The sequence below is a fragment of the Tarenaya hassleriana genome, unplaced genomic scaffold (assembly GCF_000463585.1).
Source record: "Tarenaya hassleriana unplaced genomic scaffold, ASM46358v1 Cleome12, whole genome shotgun sequence".
Taxonomy (NCBI): Eukaryota; Viridiplantae; Streptophyta; class Magnoliopsida; order Brassicales; family Cleomaceae; genus Tarenaya; species Tarenaya hassleriana.
In genome coordinates, this window is record NW_010962392.1 from 1,487,738 (window position 1) to 1,504,642 (window position 16,905).

General features: G+C 35.5%; 1 protein-coding gene and 1 long non-coding RNA gene across 14 annotated transcripts; one reads left to right on the plus strand and one right to left on the minus strand.

Moving 5' to 3' along the window:
• The first annotated feature begins 3,579 nt into the window (after positions 1–3,579).
• LOC104806443 (auxin response factor 9-like) lies at positions 3,580–8,162 on the plus strand. 4 transcript variants are annotated; one of them, XM_010531344.2, is made up of 14 exons: positions 3,580–4,010; positions 4,088–4,221; positions 4,358–4,453; positions 4,836–4,892; positions 4,982–5,137; positions 5,245–5,329; positions 5,511–5,601; positions 5,695–5,859; positions 5,942–6,055; positions 6,141–6,213; positions 6,303–6,453; positions 6,548–7,011; positions 7,312–7,499; positions 7,624–8,162. In XM_010531344.2, exons 1-14 carry the CDS (start codon positions 3,959–3,961, stop codon positions 7,763–7,765), a joined length of 1,968 nt encoding a protein of 655 aa, XP_010529646.1. In that variant the 5' UTR covers positions 3,580–3,958; the 3' UTR covers positions 7,766–8,162. The 4 variants fall into 4 exon arrangements, with proteins under 4 accessions (XP_010529646.1, XP_010529649.1, XP_010529650.1 ...); XM_010531347.2 differs by having other exon boundaries at positions 3,581–4,010; positions 4,103–4,221; XM_010531348.2 differs by having other exon boundaries at positions 3,581–3,974.
• Positions 8,163–8,577: 415 nt separating this feature from the next.
• On the minus strand, positions 8,578–15,920 carry LOC104806444. 10 transcript variants are annotated; one of them, XR_002023845.1, is made up of 8 exons: positions 15,770–15,916; positions 14,550–14,735; positions 14,394–14,463; positions 14,196–14,265; positions 13,489–13,853; positions 13,263–13,385; positions 10,145–10,230; positions 9,267–9,709 (listed from the first exon to the last, which is right to left on the minus strand). It is a non-coding gene; the product is annotated as an uncharacterized LOC104806444 (long non-coding RNA). The 10 variants fall into 10 exon arrangements; XR_002023843.1 differs by having other exon boundaries at positions 14,196–14,273; XR_770606.2 differs by lacking the exon at positions 9,267–9,709 and adding an exon at positions 8,578–8,892 and having other exon boundaries at positions 13,489–14,265; positions 15,770–15,920.
• Positions 15,921–16,905: the final 985 nt, after the last annotated feature.

Here is a 16,905-nt window from a genome sequence, read left to right on the forward strand (position 1 = left end):
ATATATATATATATAAAAACGTATTAGCTCAATGCACAACTAATTGCCGAAAATTATACGTTGGCAAATCTGTACTTTTGTCCAAATTTACTTTAAAGGTCACTCATTGATATTTTTATTTGTCCGGTAAAATTTGAAATCCAAACATTTCAATATTTAAATTGAATTATGCATAAGAATGCACTAGTATAAAAATATAATGGGCTTATTGTATGATGCGTGAGATAAAATATTCGGAAAGCTAGTTCACTATTCTATAGGCATGAAACATTGAAATAGTTGGTCTCCACATGGGTGCGCATACAATATCTTTGTCTAACCAATCATAATATTATGGATTTTCTAATATTTCCCATTTGTTCCTTTTCATTTACTCTCACAAAGTATTTTTCGAATTATTTCTTTCTTATTCTCTCTCAAATATATTTTTTTGGATCCATTACATATAATTGTTATGCATTGCATTTGTATGTTTAATATCTTGATTCTACATAACATACAATATATCAAATCATTATATTGTTTACACGTATCGTATCGAAATTTATAAAAAAAAAATCATAAAATCTTTTTTAATTTAGTGATAATTCATTTTATAATATCTATTTATTATATAAATTACAATACTAACATTACTTGGTCATCTTCAATATCATTGATAGTTCAATATTATACATAGTAGACAAGCTCCCCTATCCATTTTTAAAATTATGAACAACATGACTCATAGCTCTTGGGAGAGCTCAAGGGTCGTTTCTATGAATAACATATAAACTATAATATATATATATATATATATATATATATAAAGTACAGTTGCAATATAATTTTGTGAAAAGGGACAGATGTCGAGCAATAAAGCTATGTATAAGAAATGGTATTTTACCATTTGTGGAGCAATAATGCACAGTGTACAGACAACCATACACACAAACTCTAAGTTTGATTGGCAATTTCTAACTTTTTTGGAACCGTTTTCCATTTATAATGGTACTTTGATTTTTTGTTAATTAGATCCTAATTATTATATATTACAGCCCTAATTATCCATTCCACTACAATTAACTTTAATATTTTCTCTCTTTTTTTAGGTATGATTCTAAGGTGGGATTTTACTCATATACCCATTTGTTATAAATTCTTGTACAATTACATTACCACCCTAATCGCTATTTGGTCTATAACTCACATTTATCAATTTAGTCATAGAGATTTCGTAATTTAATATCAAAATAAATATATTCTCAGAAACAAAAAATCTATTAAATTATTATATAGTCTGTCTATAATCCTACTTATATGTAATTACCCTTTTCCCGTAGACATAACGTTTTAAATGTTTCTCCAATTATTGTAATCACATTTTGCAGTTGTTTTCACATCAATTGTGAATTATTTACTTGCATACGCACGCATTTAAATATATGGAATATATATGTATGGATTTTTTTTCATGTACACTAATTAATATATTTTTTAAAAATTAACTAGACATTTTTTGTCACATCTAGACAGGTAAGCTTTTTAATAATGGATGATTTTTATAGTATCTTATATCACAGTAAATAAATCATGTATATTATATATGTTGTGCGAAGAATATACTTAACTTGTTAATATCTGATTACTAATCAAATTGGCATGGCCGTATTTTTTGATTATTTGAAACTATAATAACGAAACTAAAGAAACATAACAAAAATGCTGACGTGGAGTCAATAAATCTATTTTTTGTAAATGATTGAAAATGCTTTACATATGAGTACATGGACAAAACCTATTTCATAGCAATAAAAAACTCTTATGGTCTTATATGATCTTATATGATTTAATATTTATAAAAATACGGAGCTTAGAAAAATTTAAAAGTAAATCCTATATCCTTTCCCGTTCTTTAAAGTTTATATTTATTAATCACATAAAATCTAATAAATGGACCGTTGTATTCATTCTCTAAAAAACCTCAAATACATATATGCCAACGAATTGCTTATAAATTGACCCACTGATATCTATAAATAAATAAAAATGCATTCATTTCGCTTATTAACATTTAGATTCGTTGAAATTAATTAACCCTACGAATATTCGGAGTAAATATTGATTTAATTACTGCTATATAAATTCAAAATTTAAGGAGGTAAAAAAAAAGAAAGAGAAATTGTAGAGATGGTGGGTTTGAAGGCATCTTGGATAAATATATCCTTAAAGGAGACAAGAGTTGTCAATCACGTCATACGTGACGTAAATGACACAAATTAATTATATTATATGTGTTAAAATAAAGAAAGACTATATTTAATTAATTAACTTATCAATATTAACGCACAAAGCAAACTTAATATATGTCCGCACCATGACAATTATTGTGTGTCCTTTATCCTTTAAATTTACATTGTTTTGGTATCATTCGGTAGTCGGTACCATTAGAGAAAATTAATTATATTTAGCAGAAAACAATTACATAAAAATCATTATTCAAAAATCACGTTCCAAAAGACTAATTACAAAATAATAAATAAATTTCAAATTTATATATCTATTTTTTTTATAATCTAAAGATTCTAAATCTCTCTCGACACATCGAAAAAATTTATGTGAATGTCCTCGTAATCCTCCAAACAGAGATTCGAATATGGGTTAAGAAAAAACTTTCCTCTATCTATCCTTTATCAATTGATTCATATGATCTCGGGATAAATCTATACATTTGTTGATTACTCAATTCTATATATATATATATATATATATATGATCGAATGGAAAAAATATATAAATATTTTAAAAATAATGTAATTGTTTATTAATATAATCAAACATAAAGTTAATTGAAGATTTAATTGATCAAACACGAAAATGTCTACGCTTTTTTTCCCAATCACATGTTTAGGATTAATCCATTCATTACACTAGTTAATTTTACCGAAGTAATATTTTTAGATCGTAATGACAGAAATACCCTGCAAGTCATCGATCAAATATCGAAAATACCCTGTCTCACGTGTACAAAACAGTACAGATCAGCTCGTTGAGAATCAAAGATCCATCATCGCATCACTCGTGTGTCGGTGTTGGTCCCACAAGAATGGCATAAATGTAATTTACGACAAATGACGAGGTCAAAAATACAATCCAACCTCCCAAAATTCTGCCGGGTTAACTAACTCTAAGCGAAGCTTGTTGCTTGCCCCGGAGTAGACAACGAAAGAGACGGGACCTTAACGGTGACGGCCGTTAATGTCTATTAACGGCTTCCGTCACCGTTCGCACGCTCCCCAACCATCCGTACTCCCTAATTTGTACTCCGTTTATAACCACCTAAGTATTGTTCCGTTATTTATATATCCATATATACGTTTATATATACACATTCAAAATTCAAATGATCATGGCTCGCCGTTAAACTCCGTTACCTCGCTTTGAATGGCCACACACACACATATATACTCATAATAACAATAGTAGTAATAATAATTTAATCCATAGCTGTAGTTATTTAAATTGCTTATTTAATGATAATAATATAATAATGGAAATAGGTGGAGGCATGGAAGAGGAGATAAAAGCAAGGAGGGTGTGTCGCGTAGGATGAGACGCGCGCAAAGGGAAGTGAGATTCTTTCTGAGGAGAGAGAAGGTGGTTTTCGGAGATAGAGAAGCGGTTTCACGGGGGGAGAGAAAGAGAGAGGTGGTTTTGTAACGGCTGCAGAAGAGAGTATTGGTGGTTTTCTCTTGCGTTACGATTCAGATCTCGCGATCGTTACATGCAGGAGAGAGAGAGAGGGAGAGAGAAACGTGGAGGTGGAATCCGAGACTCGTGGCTTCTGCAATTAAATCGAAGTTAGGGCTCCTAAATTGGAGTGTCTCGACCGTTTTGGCGAGTTTCGGAGAATTTCAACAACTTCTGATTCAGGATCTTTCACTGGCTTTGACTTCGTTTTGCTTGGGAGCTCGAGCTGATGGCGAATCGTGGAGGTGCGTTTATTCAGCCTGTGAGTTTTCCAGGTGGAGGTGAGAAATCGGGTGGTGTATTTGACTTTCTCGTGATTCTTCCATTTTCCGGGAATTTTTTCCTGATGACGTTTCAGTTTTTGGCCAACCAGATGACGGAGGTGGAGGATATTTATACGAGGAGTTATGGAAGTTGTGCGCGGGACCTCTAGTCGATGTTCCTCGACCTGAAGAAAACGTATACTACTTTCCCCAGGGGCACATGGAACAAGTGAGAGTTCTCGGTCCTTTCTACTTTATCTAGATCGGCGTTTCTTCCCCCTTCTGTTTGTTTCTCGGGAAAATTGGTTTTCTTTTTCTGGTAATGGAAATTTTTCTGAAATATGTCTATTTTGGTGGCATCTCAGCTTGAGGCGTCAACAAATCAGGACTTAAATAAGATGAAACCGCTTCTCAATCTTCCTTCGAAGATTCTTTGCCGTGTTATGAACGTGACTCTTCAGGTATGTCTTCCTGATGATGATTTCTTCTTGTTACACTTCATCATTTTCTGGGTTTCTGAAAATTCAATAGATCGATGTAGCACGATAAGCAGAATTGCAAATGCAATTGGTTTTCTTCTGTTTATAAATACTCTTGAATTGAAGTTCGAGCATCTAAGATATTCTAATTATAGAGCTTTAGTGAGGCGAACAGATTATTGTGCTCTTGTTCTACGAGTTCCCTATTGGTTACGGTAATAGAGGGGTATGCAGAAGCTAGAATGGCTTAGTGGTTATGTTGAAGCTCCTGGCTTGGTTTGTTTCCGTAAATTTTACTTCGCTATAAACGAAGTTGCGTCTGTTGATTAGTACAGACTCATTTGGCTATCTACTTTGTTGTTAGGCGGAGAAAGAAACGGACGAGGTTTATGCCCAGATTACTCTGATACCAATAGGAACCGTAAGTGACAATTTAGTTTTCAATTTCTAACAATCTCATTTCCAGCATGTTGTCTCTCAGTGTTTTTTCTCGACTTTATGAATCTCTAGCAAGCTGATGAGTCTACATGTCGTGACCCATGTCCTCCCGCACCCCAAAGGTCAACCATTCACTCTTTCAGCAAGGTTTTGACAGCATCTGATACCAGCACACATGGTGGGTTTTCTGTTCTCAGAAAGCACGCAACAGAATGCCTTCCCCCATTGGTACTTGGCTACTTCACCGTTTTATGCTTGGTTACCTATTGGTCAGCCTTATGTTTGACTTGTATTTTAGAACTTTGACATGACTTTCATGTGGGTTGCCCATTTAGGATATGACCCAGCCAACCCCGACCCAAGAATTGGTTACTCGGGATATCCATGGTCAGGAGTGGAAATTCAAGCATATTTTCAGAGGTACTGAATCAAGTCCTGTGAGCTTGGTTCAAAATTCTTATTGCTATTGTCTCAAATTACTATGCAAATGAATTGAAAACGTACTTCTGGTGTTTTATTAAGGCATATCCACACCACATGCTCATCTCAACAACTAAGTTTGTGATTACTGGTCGTATATTGCTCATGGACAATGAAACAGGTCAACCAAGAAGGCACCTTTTGACGACGGGGTGGAGCACCTTTGTCACATCCAAAAGATTAGTTGCTGGGGATTCCTTTGTTTTCCTAAGGTATAATCCTCTGTTGACTTGCTTTGCTTCTTTTGATTGTTTTCGGTAGGATTTGTTTTTGGGACTTAAATTTTACTAAATCATTTTGTGCAGAGGGGAAAACGGGGAGTTGCGTGTTGGAGTAAGATGTGCTGCTCGCCAACAAAGCAGTATGCCTTCTTCCGTGATATCGAGTCAGAGCATGCATCTGGGAGTGCTTGCAACTGCAAGTCATGCCATCCATACCCAAACCAGGTTCACTGTGTACTATAAGCCAAGGTATAATCTCTTAACCACTATAAAAAAAAATCTATGAATCTCTTCAATAAATCCACATATATCTTACCCTCGGTTTGATCAGGACGAGCCAGTTCATCGTCAGCTTGAACAAATATGTAGAAGCCTTGAACAATAAATTTTCTGTTGGAATGAGATTTAAGATGCGGTTTGAGGGAGAGGATTCCCCAGAAAGAAGGTAGTTTAACCTCTCAGTTACTGTTTACGCTGCGAATCTTATGTTTTCAAAGACATTTTCTAAATGTGTTTGTCTCTTTATGAAGATTTTCTGGCACAGTTGTTGGCGTTAACGACTGCTCCCCTCATTGGATAGACTCCAAATGGCGATGCCTAGAAGTAAAATTCCCTCCATTTTTTTTAATCACCTTTTGAATACGTTTCTGAGTGTAATAATAACATCAGCTAGTCTGCTTCATCTTCTTTAGGTTCAATGGGATGAACCTTCATCAATTTTAAGACCTGATAGGGTTTCTCCTTGGGAGATTGAGCCTTTTGTGCCTTCTTCGGCAAATATTGCTCAATCAGTTGCGCCAAAAAACAAAAGGCCTCGGCAAGTTAACGAAGTATCTAGTCTTGGTGAGGTCCAATCGCCTGTTTCTATTTTCCACTCTCTTGTAAAATGCTAATCTTTGCTATTTAACTCACATGTTATGCTATGCTTCAACTGTAGATTTAGGCTCGCCAGCACCAAACCTTTGGAGTTCCACATTAACACAATCTCAATCCCACGTGTTTGCCCAATCGTGCATCACCTCCCAGATGAGTGGTTCACAACATTGCTATCGAGATGCAACTGAGGATACCAAGAGTGTTTCTGATTGGCTAATGAACCGTTATTCAATCCCGCCCATGGCAAAGCTTAACAATGAGCAATTGGGTTTCCCAGTAGAGGAGAAGAAACCCGAGACAGTCACTAGTTACAAATTATTTGGAATTGATCTGATGAGTAACTCCACTCCAGCGACTCCTGTGGAGAAAACAACTAATGCCCTTCCAATTAACATATCGAGCCCAACGGTTGAAGCTGGCTCGGAGCAAAAATCTGAGGTTTCCAAAGACTCTAAAGAGAAAACGCAGGTGTCCCCAAAAGAGGTCCAAAGCAAGCAAAACAGTTCCAGCAGAAGCTGTATCAAGGTATGGACCGAACATCTGTTGTTTGCAGAATTCACCTGACCCGTATTCAAAAAAAAAAAAAAAAGAGAGAGAGATACACATTTTTTGTTGCAGCATCCTCATGATCCGAATCACAGATACACATAGGTATAAAATACATCGTTGTGAAATTTAGGTGTCCAGGGGGCTAAACACATAACCTTAGATAAGCACAAGTGTTCTGGAGTTTGAGATGATATATACGTAGCTCGATAACATTATGCATATGTGGGTTGCCACAAGATTATGCGGAAGTGATGATGTAGTGAATGGGGGAAACAGGTTCAGATGAAGGGAGTAGCAGTAGGAAGGGCGGTGGATTTAACTGTGCTGGAAGGGTACTATCAGCTGTTTGATGAGCTGGAGAAACTCTTTGACATCAGGGGAGAACTCCGGCCTCGGAATCTCTGGGAAATAGTTTACACTGACGATGAAGGAGATATGATGCTCGTCGGTGATGATCCGTGGACGTAAGTTGATTTTAGTAATAATATTCGCTACTTTGTGAATAAATAGAAAAAAAGAGAGAGAACTTGATAGAAGAGATGGCAAAGAGAATAATATATTCATATGTATGTGTGTGTGTTGGTGCAGTGAGTTCTGCAAAATGGCGAAGAGAATATTCATATGCTCGAAGGAGGACGTGAAGAAAATGAATACTGGCGACAAACTTCCCATCTTATCTGATGGTGGTGAAGCAGCATCGCTTCCGAGCTCAGATAACATGTGGAACTAGTTTCCCTCTCTGCATGTCCTTCTGTGTATGTATGTCTTAGATTTGTCTGTGTTCTGTTCTGTCTGTTAGGGTGGGTGGGTTATAGAAAAGATCAAGAAGAGAGAGAGAGAGAGAGAGAGAGAGAGAGAGAGAGAGAGAGAGGACACATTGGTTTAAATAGAGGAACCACACACGCAGAAAATAAAAGAAGAGAGGGTGCTCGGATTTTTTAGAGCACAGTAAGTAGAAGGCTGAAAGTGGGGTTTAGGGTTTACTTTGTGGGGTTTGATATGATGTGAATATTTTGGGACTTTGGAATTTGGATCATCACATCCTCCTCCTTGCGTTTCTAGACACCGCTTTTTCAAGTGTTTGCCTGTGGCAATGTCAATATAGTAATGTCAATTTGGTACCAGAACTCATTTGGGTATAATCCATTTGGATTTAATAATATATTGGTTTGATTTGGGTCTAGCTAAATGGGTAGGATCAATACATAAAACTCATTTCAATCCATTTAATCACTTTTAATATTCTAAACTTATCATAGAAGATATAATTAAATTATCATTTTATTTTTATTTTGAGGATTCAATTTTTTTAATTTAAAATACTAAAAATATAATTTTATATATACAATTTAATATCATAAATTTATAATCTTTAGTTTATGATAAACTTTGGACTAAAAAAAGGTATTTCCCTCTTACAAATGGCTCATCTCTAAAAGTTCGTTAAATCTCTAGCCATTTTAAACTCAAACTAACACATGTTTCAGAGATTTTGCACATCATTAAAAAAATATCATTAAATTGCTTTCGGGCGCCTGTTTTTAAGTTATACAGAAACAAAAAGTTTATTGAAACTAATAACAATATAGCAAGGAATTCATCATAACGTATAATATATATAAATTAAAACACAAAAAAGAAATCAGTTACGGGGACGAGTGTTTTCGGGAGAAGCGGAAACGCCGGAGACAACCTTGGCGACGTCAACGGCAGAAGCTTCCGGCTTCTTTTTTGAGTACAAAACAAAGTATCCTAGAGTGGCAGTGATAGCGACTCCGACCGCAACGGCTCTCACCGGACTTATCCCTAATCTCCGTCTCTGATTCAGCACCTCGCTCGACTGCTCGGCCGCTTGTCCTGGTCCCGCCATTTCAAGGAAAAATTTCAGTGAATGTGTCTTTTTTTGTGTGGGTGGTATTGTGTTTTGTAGGGAAGTGAAATTTGTAGAAGAGATTTGTGGAGGAAGAAATAGGTGTTGATGGAGTGATCTACCGTTCTCGTAGGATTAACCAAAGACTCGTTCTCCTTCACAACTCCTCTCTACATATGTTTGTAATTTCTAATTTTTACTAATAGTTAATAAATTATTAAAAAAAGGTTTGACCCCAATAAATTCTTTATTTTTTAAAATTTTATATTTCATCTTATATTATCTTTTTTTTAAAGAAAACAATCTATTTATATGATATTTTTCGTGGAAAATGTAGAGATAGAACTCGAATGTACCGCAATGTCATCAAGGCGATTGTGTTATTGTAATAGTAGAGAGAGACCCACAATGCCATCATTCACCTCACATCGAATGTACAATTGATCCCATCGATTTGAAAAAAAAAATCTAACATAGCTGTAAGATCTTCAAGAAAAATAGGTATTTTTACCTATATGATCTATGCACAAAACTGTTTTCTCTTCTTTTTTTTTTGTTCTCTCTCGGATGGATCATACCGGAAGAGTTGGATCAGAATCAGTTCCAAGACTATGGGAGTCATCATTATTGGTCGTGGATTGAGGAAGTGATGAGGGTTTTGGAGTGATGGAGGAGCGGCAGAGAGGGCAAGTGGAGTGAGAGTGGAGCCAGAGGCAAATGCATTCCAAATGGAACATGTGTTTGCATGATGGAACTTGCACCAACTCTTCCTTCATCTCGAACTCTCCCAAGCATACACAACATCTGCCCCCTCCCCAAAAAAAAGTATTGTAATCAATCAACCAATCGAATTGATCCACATAACTTCAAAAAAAGTTCGGACTTCCTAAAGGCACCATTTTTTGTATGGAGATGAACAGCCGAAGAAAACTTCAATATGAAAAATTCTTGTGGAAACTTGACACGCAATGGCCAGGATCACATTAATGTGTGAGCTTATGACCTCTTAGGAGTTCAGAGATCGAGTTCAATTTAAGGAAAATTTAGAAGAAATGAGGCTCTTAATAGAGGTTCATATTGAAACTGGAAGTGAACTAGAAAGGGTTTAGGGCTAGTTTCTGAGTTTCTCCCCTCAAAAAAAAAAAGGGGAAAAGTATGGAACAGATTTGTGAAGTTAGAGAAAATTTTCTGAGCAAGACTGGCAAAAAGTGACTGAGAAAGAAGCAACAGTTGACTTACAGAGTGTCTCTTGTTCCTAGTTCTTCATTGAACAACACAACAGGAAGCTTGTCTTTGAGCTCTACTTTGACATCCAACACACAAACCTGCAAAAGAAAGAAGAGGATCAAATCTTAATAACAACCATTGCTCGAAATTCAACCTTGTAAAGCATATGAAAAAACTAGGAAACAATTAAAGAAACACATCCGTTATTATAACTCGGAATGAATGAGCTCTTTTAAAATTTTCCAAAACCTGATACACATATATCTTATCATCTTATACAAGATCAGAGAAGATGTGAACAATGGAGACATTTTCAAAACAGAACATCTGAGGCTTTCCCGACTAAACCTCAAACTTTAGTTCTTTGGGCATGGAAATAGGATCATAGATCTAATGAAGATCCTTGAGGGTACTTAATCTAAATAACTCACCAACAAACCAATATCAGATAACTACACACATTGGAACATTTCAAATTTTGTGATTATCTAGCACTTACAGAGGGGGCAAAGAAAGAAGACTGGTGGGCAGAAGTTAAGGGAAGGATCACAGGTGAAAGAGAAGATGAAGAAGAGGCTCTTCTCTTGAGGTAAAAGAGATAGAACAAGAGGAAGAGAATGATGGAGAACAAGATGGGGATGGAGAAGATGAAGGCTTGGTAGAGTTTCAGTTGAATTGCTTGTGGATAAAGGTGCGGTGGGAATGGTGATTCAAGGTCTCCCATTTTTAGTTTCCTCTATAAACCCTAAAAGAAAAGAAGAGGAAAAATAGAAATGAAGAACTCTTGGTGGGAATAGAGGAGACACAAGAGGAGGTATATATAAGAAAGAAATACGTTGGTGCGTCTATATCAGTGTTCGTATCCAAATGCAAAGTGAGGACGCATATATTATATGCATGTCTTTTTTTTTTTTTTGTCTATCCAAGGGCAAGTGATCAGCTCACTGACATATAACTGTAAACGCACTAGACTTAGGACTAACTCATATTCTAAAATACAATAATATATTCCCAAATAATTGAAATTGAAAAAGTTCAAATTTTTAAAGAATAAAAAATTGGTGTCCTATAACAAAACGTACCCTTTAGTCCCCTAAACACACGCTGACATATATATATAGGACATACAAAATAATAATAATCACTCCTAGACTTAAATTTTTATTTTTTTTATAATCCAAAAGTTCACTTTATTTTGGACCCAACTACATCTCTCATTAGACCAGAAAAATCTATGTAAATGTCCAAACCAAATGAGGACTCGAACTTGGGTTGGAAAGGAGTTTTGGTCCCTCCCTTACTAGTTAATCCACCCAATGTTGAGTGGCTTAAATTTGTATTCTAAAGGAGGAACATATCCAAGAAAGTCACAAAATTAGGAACTTAGTACAAGCACCATTGTTTTCACAACTTAACCCAAACTATTGCCATGTGTCAAACAAGATATCCCAGCCAAAAACTACAGTTTTCTCCTAACAGAACAGTTTAACATCTTTTTCATTCTAGTAGGTAGGTATTGAAAATATGGCTTTTAAAAGGCCTTAGAGCTTCTGTTTTTACATCCCTCATGAGATGTATCTTATCTCTTGAAGATTATTTTGGCATTTTCTTTTAGAGGGAGTCAGGAGAATAGCTTAGAACCTACTATATTTGTTCATAGGATAACAAATGATGGTGCAGTTGACAAGGATAGAATATCAATAGATTCTGATGACACTAAAAGATTTACACAATCTAAAAGCTTAACCAAAGGGCGTACAAAATGTGAATTCATGCATATGCCCTACATATTGGAAGCAGGAAATGGATGGAAAAGAGCTTTCCGAAAAAAAAATAAAAAAAGGAAGAAAAAAAAGAGAGGGTATATATTCCTGTTCCTTTTGTGGCTCTTCTTTTGCAAGAAATGACTAGACAAGGCTAGTGATGAGGTTCCACTAAATGATAAACGAATAGGACATTTATAAAATGCTTAAGGATTAGATCCAACTGTCTCAATCATCTAAAAACATGGGACCTTCTTATACAACCCATCATTTCATTGCTGACTCATTTTAGCTATAGATTATTCAACACTTGTGAAGCATCATCACAGGATTATTACACACCCTCCCCAGAAAACAAAAAGAAAATAAAAGAAAAAACATAATGAATAATATCTAACAGAATGAATATATTGTTTTTCTTTTCACTTTTAGACGGTGGTGAATACTCAAATTAAAGAGATATTCCCTAGCATCTTATTTGGATTAGGACAACATTTTCTATCTAGATCAAAAAGATTATCTTAAATTTTTTTTCACTAAAAGTCAAAACAAGCTGATGTTAGAAATAGATTTTAGGATATATATATGTATAAGATATGATCACCTTGGACAAAAAAATAATAATATTTGGGATTGATTTGAGACCCACAGTGATCGCTTTATTTTTTCATGATAAAGAGCTTTTTGTCTTTTACATTTGTTTAGGAACCATTTGGCCCTTGTCTAGTCATTCCTAATACTCATTTTTTTTTATAGATGGTGCTTAATTTAGCTTAATATCTAACCTGGATAAACATCTATCTATACTGACACTGATAATTTTGTTTTGAAGGCTTTTCAAGCTCCTAATTTGTTTGACAAAAAGAACAATATAACCAAAAACGATATAGCTATCGATGTTCTCACAAATTTACAGGGACTGAATATAATATACGTGTGTGTATTTGCGAATATAAATATAAATATATATCATGGTGCTAGTGGATATGGTGAGGGGTGTCCTCGCTCGCACATAGTGGGGATCAGAAAAAGACATCACTAACTGAGATTCTCTATGGATGAGTTAGATATTAAATAATTTATCTTTTGCTAAAGATCTGTACCGTTATGCTTTGTTTCTAAGAAGATGGTATGCCTAAGAATACTTCAACAGACAAATTAAAAAGAAGAGTCTAACTAAAGTTCTAACTCACTAGATTCACCATCTGCAGGGTCCTTATAGTGTTTTATGCCTAAAAAAATGGCTAAACAAAAATCCCTAGATTCTGATGGAGCTGTGGTTTTCAGAGATGATTTCCCCAAGAATGAGTGACGAACAAAAACAAGAAAAGGCATAGTTATGGAAAGAGTTGGGTAAGAAAACGTACCTTATTTCAGGTAAAATGTGACGTAGCTGTTCATTAAATTCCGTGATCAAGACTTGGATGGTCGTTCAGATGTGTCTTTGAACATTCATATGGATCACCAGATGAGCTTTTAGACACCATGAACTGTTGGCAAAGTAACAAAGTATGGCAAAGACATGTCGGCATAATTTCGCCACAGAACAAAGGAAGAGTGAGCTCGTGAATTGAAACAGTAGATGAGCCAAACCTGGGAATAATCAGCAACGCCCGTGTCATGGGCGGTTTTCTGATCACCAGAACCCATTGTAGAAGATGATCCAGCAGATTTTGACGGTGAAATAGATGTCTTTGGACATGATTGTAATGAAGACTTAACCATGTACGTGGCCCAAAAAAAAAATTGTGCAGTAAATCACGTCTATTTGACCAATTGGATTGATCAAACAAAATTATGGTTAACATACTTCTATGTAAATGTAAGAAACAGTGTCTTACATTGGTTATTTAACAGACTTATATTTTTCAATATACACAACTAAAAGTAAGTTTTTTTAAATATCAAACATTCAGAAGCTGGAATTGCCAAGTGTGATGTTTCACCAGCTCCAGATCCTAGAAAAAGCATCAAATCTAATTCTATTGACAGGTATTAATCATCGCGTTTCAAGATACTATCATTAACCTTTTTTCAATGCATTTATCCATCTTTACGATAGCATCTACATATGCATGTTAACTCTCATGTTCTCAATTTATATGTTTACATCCCAAGGCATACCAGATGAAATAGATACAATTCTATTATGCATGCATGAGACGACATATTCTAAACCTGTAAAGGCTAGACTCGTGCATGGACGTGAAGAGACATTTGTTACTGTAAGCTCCAACAGACAACCATGCAAACATATCAAAGGAGTAAGAAAGCGTTTCTGCAACATGAGCGTACCAAACCTTTTGATCTTGGCTTTATTCCATCTGGAGTTAGTGCCCCCATATTTCTGCATTGCTCTCTTTTTGAACACTGAAATTCTATTGGGAAATAGTTACAAACGCAGCATTGCTCTCTTTTCATGCAGGGATAATCAAGAAGTCACCACCAGAAGGCCAAACTGGAGAGAAACATGGAGTCATAGTGTCAACTGAACTCACCTCTAATCATTTTGTCAGTTGGACTGAGTCATTGTTGAAACTTTATTCACCAAGTTAGGCTTTCTCTCGTCTGCTAGAAACAAAAGGGAAATACATAGAACAGCCTTTTCTATACAAACCGCTGAGTAATCTGGGAGTTAATAGAAAATATGATACCGGAATGAAGAGACTTCTATGCTGAGATTGAGTCTGAACACTGCAAATGATTTGCAGTTACATCTTTCATCATAGAGGCTCACCTGGTTTCTACTTTACTTGGTAAAAGCAGAAGCCAGCTATCAAGCAGATGAAGATCACAGAGAAACATCCTAGTAAAGAGCTTCAAAGCTGGTCTTCATGAGACTGCAGAAAAAAACAATAAACACATTATAATTCTATCAAAGTGTACTACTAAATCAGATTACGCAGGGAGAGGGAAGAAAGATCGACGTCCTTTTTTCTAAGTCAAATCCAGAATACTGCTATCTATGTGTGATAAATGTTACAGAAATCTTCTGAAAACAAACCATGCTTGGAAAAGAATAAATCAGACTGTGCAGAAGAAAATATCAATACATTCGATACAACAATAAGGGCAATGTCAATCCAGCGTGAGTTGCTTCAGGTCGGCAAAGATTATTCTGTTCATCCTCCAGCTAAAACCCTAAACCCTAAACGCTTACACCCATTCGCATTAGTTCATCCAAAGTTCCTTACCCTTATGCACGAATTTTTGAATAAGCCATCCATCGAAGTTCACTATGAATCTTTTGGTACCTATCATCATGTTCCTTGGATTATTTACAAGTGGGATTCAAGCTCTCATTTTTGCAACGTTAGCTGCGGCTTATATAGGTGAATCTATGGAGGGTCAGGCTCTCATTTTTGCAACGTTAGCTGCGGCTTATATAGGTGAATCTATGGAGGGTCAGGGTTTAGGGTTTAGGGTTTAGTCGCTTAGATTAGGAAACCAGTCAAACTCGAAACCTAAATCAGACTAGTGTCCGGGTTATATTCAACTTTGAATGATTGACATCTCGACAGATAAACCAAAACCAATCCGCAAAACGAGCTCAAAATCAGTTGATCACGAGATACATTTGACGGATATTTACCAAAATATCAATTCATCTCCCAGAACTAGGGTAAGATTCAATCATAGTGTTCAAAATTAATCACCACTACAGATCGCTAGCGAGAAATCAATCAAAAAATCGCATAGCAAGCCTCAACTAAGCAGAAATAGCGCCCGACTTGCGCGATTTCTTAGGAAAACCAACTCAAATTGAAAAAACGAAAGCAAGTTCCGAGGATATGATGCACAATGTTTGATCAATTTCGGATCTCCTGCACGAACAATCTCAAAGAAAGGTTTGCGATCATCAGAAGAGAAAAACCTGTTTTCTAGTCGAGAGCTGAAAATCCAGAAAACCATCGTGATAGACCTTCATCTTCAGCCTGGTATGCTTCGTGTACGTCACAATCCTTCATTCATTCACATTCTCCCTCTCCCCCTCCCCCTCCCCCTCCCCTCTTCCTCGTTCGCTTCTGCTTCGAGAAAACCTATTTCGTGTTTTGCTGTTTTGCGCATCTGATGATTTTCAAATTGGGCCGCCAAAATTTCAGCTCGGTGCCTAAACTTCCGCTTTGTGGGATGAGCAATAAGAACAAAACCCAATAATATCAAATATGTGCAAATTATACCCTACATGTCAAAAAGAAACAGTTGAACCCAAAATCATTTTCCGTGTATCTAATTTCGAATAATAATAATAATAATAATCAATTTGGAATTAATGCATCATCTAATTATGCGATTGAGATTGTTTAGGTATGGTAATCTAAATATTTTTGTAAATAAAAAGAAACATGATGATGTATAAGAAGCACACGTGATTTTAGTTTGCATTTATTTATAATTTAATTGCCCGTTTCATTATTTTTGTTCTGTTTAATAAAAAAATTAATTCCGAAACTAATTCTAACATATCAAGCAGGAATAAACCGAAATAAACCGGTTTAGGTTATATCACTGCAATTCTATATCCAAAATACGTCTGTGGTACTTCGAGATATATCACTGCAATTCTAGACACTGACCGGTTTAGGTTCATACCGGAGTAAACCGCAATGGATCTGTATACCGGAATAAACCGAAACTGACCGGTTTTCTTCACTCAATGTGTTGCCTGTTATAATATTAGAAGTAATAATATTGGTATTTGACGTCGCTAAAACACTGAATAAAAGTAATTTCAATGAATCTTGTTATTTTATTTTATAGCCGACCATTACGAAATCCGTATACGTTCACATTTCATGTCAGTTTCTATATCTTTGTTTTTTCTTTACTAATTATCTATCGTTTTAATCTTGTCTGCATTTAAATCATATGGTGAAGTGCGTCTCTAGTCAAATCCAATTGAAGTCGGACTAAAATTCTTTTGTATCAATACGATGAGAAAATGCTGCTGCTATAAGAATTATTCAATTATTGTTATTATTTACCATCTTATATATATATATATATATA